This window comes from Pezoporus occidentalis, unplaced genomic scaffold (genome assembly GCF_034315485.1).
Source record: "Pezoporus occidentalis ecotype Australia unplaced genomic scaffold, CSIRO_AGI_Poc_V1 ctg4, whole genome shotgun sequence".
Taxonomy (NCBI): domain Eukaryota; kingdom Metazoa; phylum Chordata; class Aves; order Psittaciformes; family Psittacidae; genus Pezoporus; species Pezoporus occidentalis.
In genome coordinates, this window is record NW_026915724.1 from 13,059,505 (window position 1) to 13,071,673 (window position 12,169).

Here is a 12,169-nt window from a genome sequence, read left to right on the forward strand (position 1 = left end):
AAGACATCTGTGTGTAAAAGTCATAAATTTTAAAAAATCCCTTTCATTTCTTCATATTGTGATATGTCTTCATGTAGTATATTTTCTAGCAGGTTTTGCAGGGGCAAATTGTTTGTAACAACTTCCTTTGTATTCATAATTACAGTCAGCTCTGTCACCTGTGAATTAAAACCTTTTATTAAATACCTTTATGAAATGCTGGGTACAGATTTACTGGGAGGGGAATGAGGCAATAAAAGAGCTGTTGCATTGTTATTAAGAGCTGCATAATGCATTTCTGTGCCATGTGTTTGGGACTGCTTCTGCCTTTGAATCTTGTTTGTGCATTTGAGGAAAGAAGCACAATACTTTCTGTTTTCTTTTTTAAATACTGGAGTGAAAGATCCCTTTCTATCATGAGGCCAAATGCCCTGGTTTGTCAAAATGAACTGCTTGAAAGGGTCCGTATCATCCTTCTGACCATATGGCTTTCCTACAATACTGTTTCTGTTATTCACAGGGTGGGTGACCTTCAAATCTCAGTGGAAGGGTCTTCAATTCCCTGCTAAAAAAGGAAAACGCATCCCTTGATTATCATAATTTTATCTATTCATCCTGTCCTCCTTACTTTTCTCTTTTTATTTCTTTTCAGGATGGAGTAGGTGTAGATGAGAAGCTGTCTTTACGGCGGGTAGCTGTCGTAGAAGATTTCTTTGACATTATCTATTCCATGCATGTTGAAACTGGGCCTAATGGAGAACAAATCAGAAAACATGCTGGACAAAAGAGAACGTATAAAGCAGTAAGTAGAACAACTAAAAGCAAACATCAGTTCTAAAAGCATGAACTATTTGGGCTGTCACATGGCATGTGATTTGTGTGTTTCCAGCTGGATTAGTACTGTAACCCTCACCCTCAAATTTATTTCAGAGCTCTTTCAATAATGCATGAAAATACGCAGTTTAGAAATCACATTTTATGTGTAATAAGGGCTAAATATGTTGACTTCAATAGAGATTTTATCATTGGTACAAGCAGAGAATTTATCCTTTCTATGACGGTTGGACAATTTCTCTAATAACTGAATTAATAGTTATTAAATTGATGAAGTCTTAAAGAAGACTTAGGAAGTATTGCCACCTTTGCTAAATGAGGTGCTGTACTTCAGTAGGTGAATGAATTTGCCTTATAGTTTATTACTGCAGACTATTTATACTTAATGGTTTAGTGGTATGAACAACAGAAAGCTACTAGGTACAATGAGAGAAGTATTGCAGGCAGCTCTCACACCTGTATAAACCAGCGTAGGAGAGAGAAATTATTATTTCCAAGATTTTTAATTGCATGTTGTTGCTTGACCTAACCAGTTCAGCCTTAAAACAGCTATAAATAGCTTTGTGGTTAGTGGCACAAATAGAACACTTCCTTTTCTTCCGGAGAACTAATGAAATATTTACTGCACTTTCCCAAGGTGCTTAAAATGTATGTGCTTGCCTGGATTTGGATGGCCAAACTTTCACGTGCAGTGCTGTGGTAGTGCCAGGTGCTCAGTAGTTGATCCTGACTCCCTGCCCAGCTGTTTCCAGCTGCAGAAGCACTGGGGTCTCTCCCAGGGCAGCAGGGCAAGGGCTCCCAGCCAGGCCCCATCTCACAGCCTTGGCCAGGGTACCGGCCATCTGAGACACCTCTTCCCATGGCCCCAGTGGGATGAGAGTGGCGGGGGGCTGTACATAGGGCCCTGAGATGACCTGTTGTCCTCAATACAATGTTCTTCACCTTAAAAACAAGCTGCAGTCATGTCAGTGTTTTTTCATTAGGGGTCACCAAAATGTGGGGGAACTCCAGGTTTCTGATATTCACATCTTCAATTTTAGCTGTAATAGCTATTTTTCCATTACTGTATTTTTCAGGTGTATAACAGTCTTCAGTATGTATCTATGAATCCCTTCACACATGTTTTATTTATAGGCTATTTCAGATGGTTTTTGTGGGGTAAGCTCTTGGCAAAGTTTCTTATAATTTGTTCCCAGCGGTATTGACCTTAAGATAGATAGATAAAGACATCAGTCATCTGGGTGTGCTTCTGTAAGGCTTGGAGTATTATTTCAGGGTGAACAAACACAAACTGTCTAAATTAATTTTCATCTGTCACCTTGGCCATTTGATGCTTGGTCTTCACTTTTAGAAAGCGTTAGAAAAGTAATACTTTCATTGACCTTTCACTTTCTATTTTGTTTTACCTCAGTAAGCTGTTTAAAGCTATAGGTCACAAACTGTAGAATAATATACAAGTATAAGGAATGTGGCCAACTATAAATACAATACTTCAAGTCATAATCTCACAAATACATGACAAGTATTTACTACCTTAAGAATCCCATGATTCCAGGTCAGATAATTTTTTTTTTTAATCACAAACAGCATGAAAGACAACAAGTGTATCTTCAAGGAGAACTATTTGTTTAGATTTAATAGCCTACACTGGAGTTTCGTTTGATGTCAACTTTTATTGCAATTGGTATCTGAGCTGATGACGTTGTTATGAACAGAGGATAAGGATGCCCAAATGTAAGCCTGTGTCATTACCAGGCTGATTGATCTTTGTGCATTCATTTCATTGAATATTAATTTACTAAGCACATTGAGTCCCGTGTTTCCCAAGGACAGGATTCACGTATATAATTTTTAAAGACTTCCATAGATTAAAAAAAGGAAAAAAGAGTCCAAAACAAACTAGTATCAACTCTTGCTCTCTATCCTGACATGAGAAATAGGTTAAGTAAACAGGCCTCTACCAGAGTAACTGGGTAAATCCACGCTTCTTTACTGGACCTGCCCATGAAAATGCCTTCACTAAAAATTATGATCTGGTGTGTTGATCCATTCCAGCAATCCATGCAATCTCTGTGGCACTGAAGGAGGAAAGAGGTGGTATCTTGGGTAACTGTCTCACAGAACATTAGACCCTAAAAGCTTTATAAATCAAACTGAAGTACTTTGGCAGGGTTTAATTTTATTAAGTGAATTGGGAACAAGATTAATTCAGTTTTACTTCTTTATTCACATGTCAAACGTGAATCATCCTTGAGATCTGTGAATGTATTTATCATGCATATGTATTCACCAAATAGTTTGAGCGAAGGATTTTTACAGGAAGGATGGTTCACAAACTGTATGCTACAACTGCTATTTGTTACTCGTGATTCCTGGCATGCTTCACATTGCTCCTGCTCTCTTGACTGGATAACTGAAACATTTTAATGGAAAAATGATGGGCAAAACCCACCACAATTTTGGTACAACATTGCCAAACTTCTGAAGTTTGTAAATATTGTCATGGATTTTTAGTACCTGAGTAGTTCTTAAAAAAAAATATGGCACAGCCTTAAGAATTGCAGCATATTGATTTCAGGTAATTAATTTGCTTGTATGTGAGTGAATCTCTATTTAAAATAGTGAACCTGCTGCACTCAACATAAGAAGGACATGGAGCTGTTGGAGAAGGTCCAGAGGAGGGTCACAAGGATGATCACGGGGCTGGATTACTTCCTCTACAAACCTCCTGAGCAAGTTGGGGCTGTTCAGCCTGGAGAAGAGAAGGTTGCGTGGAGACCTCATGGCAGCCTTCCAGTATCTGAAGGAGACCTATAAGGATGCTGGGGAGGGACTCTTCATCAGGGACTGTAGCGATAGGAGAAGGGGTAATGGGTTCAAATTTGAACAAAGGAAGTTCAGGTTGGGTATAAGGAAGAAGGTAGTTACTGTGAGGGTGGTGAGGCACTGGTACAGGTTGCCCAAGGAAGTCGTGAATGCTCCATTCCTGGTGGTGTTCAAGGCCAGGTTGGACAGAGCCTTGGGTGACATGGTCTAGGGTGAAGCATCCCTGCAGTGTGAGGCAGGGGGTTGGAACTAGATGATCTTAAGGTCCTTTCCAACCCAAACCATTCTGTAATTCTATGGTTCTGTGGTTCTATGATTCTATGATTAGAAGGGTAATGAAATTGTCAAAGGTGACTTAATTAATTCCAGTTCATTTATATAGAGTAACAACTTGGAATAGGTAGAGTCTTTTTGATTTTTGATAAGAGTTATCCCAGATGCTGGAGTGCTGAAATACATCAGTATGTCTCTCTGAAAGTGTGTTCAGAACAGTTTACAAACTGAGTTAGTAAATCTGTAATCTGCACTGACTTACGTTAACTATGTGGAAAGGAATGGCATTTTTGCAACTGATTGATTTCTGTGGGACTTCCTACAGTGGTGCTGTACAAGAAAATAAATAAGATGTGGTGCTTTGTAGCTCTAAAAGAGCAGCTTATTGGAAGGGGGTCTTTATATTTTACTTGGGACAGCAATGTACCAAACTAAAACTTTATGATTTCTTGGCAGAAACCGTATGGATTAATTAGGAGGGCATCTGTGCTTCAATATTTAAGTTTAGAATAAGGCCCCATTTTCTTCTATGCACACAAATAAGAAGAGAGTTGTAGGAAGTCCATGTAGATGTGGGAGAGCAACCTTGAAAATACTCAAAAAAGAGTGAGCTTCCCATTTCACTGGCAGGTTTTGTGCTCATTTCTGGTGCCCAACTTGTATACAGTGTAAGATTGATGGGCTGTGTTTCTTGACAGCATAACTGTAGGTAGATCTACACCAGCAAAAAAAAAAAACAACAAGGCTTGGTTTATATATATAAAATGAAACCAAGAACTTTAAATTGTGTCTGGAGTACGACAGATTGAAGGCATGCTTAATGTGATGTTTATAATCTCACCTAGTTCCCCAGTTCCCAGGGAAGTTTACAAACAGCAAAAACACTGAAGACCTTGATCTAGAAGATAATTCCTTCACAAAGGCAGGATATGTGACACAAGGCTTGGCCAAGTCAGTTGCTCAGCAGAGGCACAGGTGACTAGGGAGGTGTGGAAGTTAAAAGAATGCGTTTCCTGGTGCCGAGGAAATCAGTGGTGCCCAAACAGGTCCATTCTTGTCCTAGATTCCCCCGAGGTCCTCTGCCCTGCTCCATAGAAGGTGCGGTGAAACGTGCTGGTGCAAGGAACTAGGTAAATGGTTGGTAGGAAGTACTGAGGATCCTTGTAGGGGTAACTCTGTTAGCACTCATTGCTACAGCTCAGTGTCCTACTGGAATTGCATTGCTTGGGGAGAGTACTTTTCACTTTCTGTCCTAAAGGACTAATTTTTGTACAGGCATTCCACCCTGAAAGGAGAACTGTGGTGTTGAAGTGGAGGTGGGGACACACAGGTGAGAAGTATTCAGGAAAAGAATCCATCTATTGTACTGGGAAAGGTGTGCAACAAGTGCATAGTGGGCTTCCTGTGCCTTTGTAGAGCTGTATGTTTTGATGTAAACTATTCATCTGTGAGTAAAATTTAAATTCGAGTGCTGAGGGGCATATCAGAGGTGGGAGTAAGTGGGAAAAGTTGTGGCTACAGCAGCAGCATAATGCAACAGGCCCAAGCTGTTAGGGCAACTCTGTGATTCAGTGCAAACCAGGGAAAAAAATAGCCTTATTACATTTTTCCAGAAACTAAAATGATCTGTGATGAGACTGAGGATGGAAAACAACTCTGCCTCCTCTCAGGCCTAGCTATGGGCACAGTTAGGCCTGATTTAGTGATCAAGCCCTATATTACAGAGTAGATTTTATTTTCTTTATTTTCTTTAATATTCTTTAAGATGTTAGACTTTCCTTCATTTAAACAATAGAGTGAGTCACCTGTGTATGTGTGGACAAAGGTTCCCAGAACTAAGTGCATCATTTCATAGAATCATAGAATCATAGAATCGTTAGGGTTGGACAGGACCTTAAGATCATCTAGTTCCAACCCCCCTGCCATGGGCAGGGACACCTCACACTAAATCATATCACCCAAGGCCTCGTCCAGCCTGGCCTTGAACACTGCCAGGGATGGAGCATTCACAACCTCCCTGGGCAACCTATTCCAGTGCTTCACCACCCTAACAGTAAAGAATTTCCTCCTTATATCCAATCTAAACTTCCCCTGTTTAAGTTTTAACCCATTACCCCTTGTCCTGTCACTACAGTCTCTAATGAAGAGTCCCTCCCCAGCATCCCTATAGGCCCCCTTCAGATCCTGGAAGGCTGCTATGAGGTCTCCATGCAGCCTTCTCTTCTCCAGGCTGAACAGCTCCAACTTCCTCAGCCTGTCTTCATACGGGAGGTGCTCCAGTCCCTTGATCATCCTCGTGGCCCTGCTCTGGACTTGTTCCAACAGTTCCATGTCCTTTTTATGTTGAGGACACCAGAACTGCACACAATACTCCAGGTGAGGTCTCACAAGAGCAGAGTAGAGGGGCAGGATCACCTCCTTCGACCTGCTGGTCACGCTCCTTTTAATGCAGCCCAGGATATGGTTGGCTTTCTGGGCTGCAAGCGCACACTGCCAGCTTATGTTCATTTTCTCATCGACCAGCACCCCCAAGTCCTTCTCTGCAGGGCTGCTCTGAATCTCTTCTCTGCCCAACCTGTAGCTGTGCCTGGGATTGCTCCGACCCATTTACCTGAGAACCATTTGTGTAAGTCTCATAACCACCTTAAGCATCTTAAATTCTGTGTGCATATTCATTGAATATTTTTACCTGTGAAGGATGATCTAATATCTGCCTGTTGAGCCTGTATAGCTGCTGTGCAAATCCTTGAAACATTACACCAGTGAACTTGAGTTGTGATTGAGACTTGTTATATCTGAGCAGGAGAAATGGGTCAGTTAATAAAACTCCCAACAGATGAATGAAAAAAGAGCACTGGGCTGATGAGCTGAAAGAGAAGCAGGCCTGTAAAACATGGGGGAGATATTGATGTGTCAAGGGAAAGCAGCTTGAGGCAGGACTCTGATCAGATAGGTAGTACATAAATACAGAACATCTGATGCATTACAGGAGTCTGTTAGATGTGGGGCAATATGTGGGGTCCTGTGCTTCATCCAGCTGTTGCAGTAATAAACGTTTCTTGGTTTGGGATCAGAGTATTCAGTAGCCTCCTTCTTTCCTGTCACCCTAAGAAAAACCTTCCTCTTAATGTGAAACATGGCGTGACTTCTCCCCTCCTAAACAGGAATGTGCTTTTGAGTCCCCCTGAGTATCACAGTGAATGTGTTTTCCTTGGGAAAGAATTTTTTGACATGTCTCACTCTGAAATAACATCATAATAACATTACAACTTCCCTGATCAAACAGGGCTAAAGCAGGTTGGGGCCTGGCTGCTTTCCATCCAAGGTAGACCTTGTCCTTGGGGAAGGAGAAGAATACAAGGTTTGTGCAAGATTTTAACACACTTAAATCCTTGCATCCACGCTATGCCTGTGTGCACGTCAAAACAGCCAAGCCCCATGCACTTTTACTCTCTGGACTTGCTCTTGCTTCTTTGCAAAGGGCAAGTATTGAGTGTCCTGGCAGTGGTCCCACTAGCAGGTGTTCCCCATTGCTTCCATCACAGAAAGAGGCTTCTGCTACTTGGGGAGGGAAAGAAAGGGAGCTGTGAAATAAGTTTAGCATGAGAAGGAACAGCATTTTCCCCTGTATAGCAGGGTAGCAAGCTCTTGATAAAACTCCCAGCAGTAAGATATCTGCTTTCCTATGTCAGCTTTCTATTCTGACCTCTTGCTGAGGAAAGGAGAGGACTTTCCTTGGCTGGCTTGCCCTCCTGTCATCAAGAAACCGATTTCTACCACCTGGTTTGATGGCTGTGGGCCCAGGACAGATTACCATCTTCACTTTCTCTCCCTGCCTCTCTCTCTCTCTCCCTTTCTCTCTCTCTCTCCCTGTCTTTCTCTCTCTCTCTCTGCTCTTGGAAGACTTCTTTGGATCATCTTCCCTCCCCTTACCCCCCTTAATTAAAAAAATATACACACAACAATAACAGAAAAAAACATCTATTCTGACACATCGTATCTTCCAGACTACACATACGTTCTCCATGTTAATTCTTTAGGGGTTAATAGGTTCACTTGCAAAATTTCACTCCCTCTCCTCACACTTGTCTTTCCTGCTCTGCCATATGTGTCCTAAAATCTGCCTTTCAGTTTAGAGCTTCTTAATTTTCCAAATAAAAATGTAGCTCTGAAAGCTACATCATCACAACATCCTGTACTTAAATCATCTGAATACTGGAGAGTGTAAAGGAGGCTGTGGCCATCTTCTCTACCTTCAGCGATGGAGTAGGAATGCAATATGCTGTCATAGACAGCTAGGGCATGCAACACTTAGCTCCAGTGTAAATCAGATTACATGTCCAGGTACTGGATTACTTGTCTTGTAGTAGTTGGGATCTTCATGGGATCCAGTGAAGCCTTTGTTTTTGGGCAATGTTTTGGATGGGTTGATATATGTCAAAATCTATTATATCATAGGCTTGTGAAATAAGATCATAAAAGTTTTGACTCTGAAGCGCTGAAGACGACTATTTTCTTCTGAGTTCAGAGTTAAAATGAAGTATGTGTAGGTGCGCATGTGACTGTATTCTTAGGAAATGTTTGCTTCTTATCCTATAACTCCTGAAGCTAAAACAAACCCTGTAGGATTTTTGCACTTTGCTTAATGCTCCATCTGTCTAGTTTCTTCTTCATATAACTTATTTTCCTTTACAACATAAACCACATTCATCTGTAAGAGGCATACCTATACACAAAACCTAAATACCAGCCTGCTAGAATCTGCTTATTTTCTGACTTGTCTGTTATACAGAATGCAGCCAGATATAAGGTAACATGTTTCTATAGGACCTCATAGCAGCCTTCTAATATCTGAAGGGGGCCTACAAGGATGCTGGAGATGGACTCTTCATCAGGGACTATAGCAACAGGACAAGTGGTAACAGCTTCAAACTAAAACAGGGGAAGTTCAGGTTAGATATAAGGAAGAAGTTCCTTACCGTGAGGGTGGTGAGGCACTGGAATGGGTTGCCCAAAGAAGTGGTAAATGCTTCATCCCTGGCAGTGTTCAAGGCCAGGTTGACAGAGCCTTGGGTGACATGGTCTAGGGTAGAGTGTCCCTGCTCATGGCAGGGGGTTGGAACTAGATGATCTTAAGGTCGTTTTCAACCCTAATTTTTCTATGATTCTGTGATTCTGTAAGCAACAGAAGACATGGTAATGTGCAATAAAAGCACTACTAAGAATAAGGAATCTCATAACACTTCATGTTTGAAACAAGTATACTTTTTTGTTTTTAAAGCAGTCCAAGTAATATTATCATTCTGGTAAATCACTGCTGATTGTTCTTTGATTGGTGCAGGCATGTGTATGAGCAGTTTCTTGCAGTTCATGCCAAAAATATGCTGGTCTGCATTGTCGACGTGTGGATGTTAATAATGCAATTTTCCCCACTTCAATTTGCTTGTCTGTCTTTATTTTTTTCTTAAAACATAGAACTCGGTGCATTTTTTTTTTTTTTATTGGTGTGGAATTGCAGTAAAACAATGTTTTTTTATTGCAGCACATCACTGAATGAGATGGTCTGGCTATATTTTTTTGTTAGCTAACAGCCTTGAGAAGAGAGGTAGGAGCAGGGCTGCTTGAAGGCAGTGAGAATATATAGCATCGTTGAGGACTGCATCATTATTGCTTTCTTTCAGAGAGAATAGAGGACAGAAACAATTTTCCCTGATGGAGTCAGACTACTGTCTAAGGTATTTCTGTGTAGTTACTTAGGAAGTGTCATAGGTCTCCAGATTGTGCTCTGAAGTACCCACATGCAAGCCAACTCCGTGAGCGACATCAGCCCAACCTTGTGCAGAAGCTGGTAAACTCAACTGAGGGGTGAAATGTAGGATTTTGTGTTCAGCCTTGTGATAATTTGGTTAGAGTTCTTCCTGGCTACAGGTGGTGCTAAGAGAGCTGGTTCAGAGCATGGCCACAGTGAGCAAGGGGCTATCTTCCATCTTATAAAATAGATGTGCCTTTCTTTAATGAGAAAGGCAAACAGGCATCTGCACTGCTGGGGACATGAGGTTTGGGAGGTGGTGTTTGTAAGCTTTCTGGCATTGAAAATTAGAAAGAGCTTTTTGTGTATATTTGAGGAGCAAGAATAAGGAAAGCTGTGGATTATGTCCTCTACATATCTCCTTTAATGGGATGCCTAACGTGTTATGCCAATTTATACAGGCTGAAGTCTTGAAATGGAAGTCATTGATTCAACTTACAAAGTAAACAGGGGAGGAAGTTGGTGAAAACTGGTGTTATTTAGGGAAGGGCATCCTTAAAACTGTGTTGCGGTGGGAGTTTGGAGACACAGGCATCTGCTATGTGGACGGATTTAGTTATAAAACCCAGTTCTCATATAGTCACTGGAGCATACCTATCAAATCTGGGCCTTAGCTTACTTGCTTTCCATGGAGGATTTTCATCTTGTTTGAGCAGAACTGGAATTTTGACAGAGATGCCTGATTAGAATAAATGGAGCATTCCTGTCTAATGCAGGCAACTAATGAATCCATGGGTAAGCTCCATTAATTTCAATACAGTGCTAAATGTGTTAAGTGTTAAGAGAGAGTGGTTGCTCTGTGTGTGCACTTACCAGTTTTCCTAATGCTAAATTCTAGCTGATTTTAAGTTCTTTTTTTTAGAATTCCATAAAGCATGAGTATAACCAATGATTTTGTATTCAGAAAGGTAAATAATCATCTGTTCTGTGGTATAACAGCCAGGAAAAATATGAAAATGCCTTGTTTTTTTTTTTTGGTAGGATCTCCCATTCATAAGTGGCTTCATTTAGTGTCTTCATTTTCAGATAAATTGCTTCAGGTCCACAGAAAATATTTTTCAATTTTCATCACAGAACAAATTTTGCTTTTATACTAATCCTCTTCTCCTCCCCAAAATAATATTTCTGTTCTATAAGTAAACAACAATAAAGCCTAAACAACAGTACCACAAGCAGGATGGTATAATTTCCATTCTTATTTTCTAATGCATCATTTCCATATATTTCCTTGACTCACATCACATCAACAAACATGAATTTAAAGTCTACCTATTTTCCAAAATACTGCCACTGATAATCTTGTCCCATGGAGTTTTAGGAAATGTAAGTTTTAACACAGGTTAAGTAGGTGACATGCCAAGGAGAAGAGTGTAAGAGAGTTAAAACTGGCCATTCTTCCTCCTCCTAGCACCCTCGTGAGGAGCACGAGTGATTTGCACAGTGTATCATCCCAGTTACATCCAGTTAAAGAAAGTTATCTTGTCCTTGCTGCATGCACACTTTCATACACCCCACCTCCATCCTTCTGCACTTCCTACAGAGATGTGCATCAGTGTGGTGCTTGATAGGAAATAAAATCCTACTGTAGGGTTTACAGTAAGGGGATACAAGCAGATACGAGTTGACTCTTTTACTTGCTGGGACTTTGTCTTTCTTTAAGGATTAGCTCCATTGTGAGACAATCACCTCGGCTGGGAAAAAGACTTTTTTGTTCCTTACAACACTTGCACTGTTCAGTGTATATACAGTGTATATCATGGATCACAGAAAAGCTGTGGCTTTGTCTTGTAATGTTAAAACATCCAAGTTTGGAGATTCTTCCACTCATCTGGTATAATGCTCCAGTGCACTAGCCTCTTAGTGGAGAAGTTTTTGCTGATGTCCAGTTTGTATGTCCCCCAGCTGGTGGCTGTTGTCCTTGGTTATACCCTCTGAAAAGTTTCTTTCCACAGTTTTTTAACTCCCCTTCAGACAGTGGTGGGCTGTAATTAGATCTCTCCCTGCCTCATAACCTATATGAAACAAATCCATCTCCCTCAGCCTTTCTTTCCAAGGTTTCCTTTAGGTTCCAGCTGCCATGGTGGCCAGCCACAGAGCCATCCTCTGCTTCTCAGCAGCCTTCTTGAACTGTGAAAGGGTAGCCTGGGCACATTATTCCAGCTGCTGTCTTACCAGAACTGAGTAGAGAGGGAGAATAACTGTTCTTGATCTGCAGGCCGTGCACTTGATTCAGCCAGTATGAGGTGTGCTTTTTCTGTGGTTGAAGAGTATGCTGTTGGCTCATTTTCAGCTTGGTACCAACCTTCAGGTCTTTTTCAGCGAGGCAAAATGTCTATAAGGATATATACATCCTTGGGAGTGGAGGGAAGACAGTCTTTAAAAGCAGCAATAACTGCTTCCTTCCTTCCCTTTTCATAAAAGAAAAAAAACGTACCTGTGATGACTGTG

General features: G+C 41.1%; 1 protein-coding gene and 1 long non-coding RNA gene across 6 annotated transcripts in view; one reads left to right on the forward strand and one right to left on the reverse strand.

Annotated features, from left to right (window-relative positions):
* Positions 1-12,169, forward strand: part of NOL4 (nucleolar protein 4) — a 204,221-nt gene that overhangs the window by 34,602 nt on the left and 157,450 nt on the right. For all 5 annotated transcript variants that reach the window (XM_062633480.1, XM_062633483.1, XM_062633481.1 and 2 more), the window contains exon 2: positions 632-781. In XM_062633480.1, coding sequence (XP_062489464.1) covers positions 632-781 — 150 coding nt within the window. The remainder of the gene's footprint in view (positions 1-631; positions 782-12,169) is intronic.
* The window catches only part of LOC134171337 (uncharacterized), a 57,189-nt gene that overhangs the window by 5,847 nt on the left and 39,173 nt on the right, over positions 1-12,169 (reverse strand). The gene's annotated exons all lie outside the window — the stretch shown is intronic.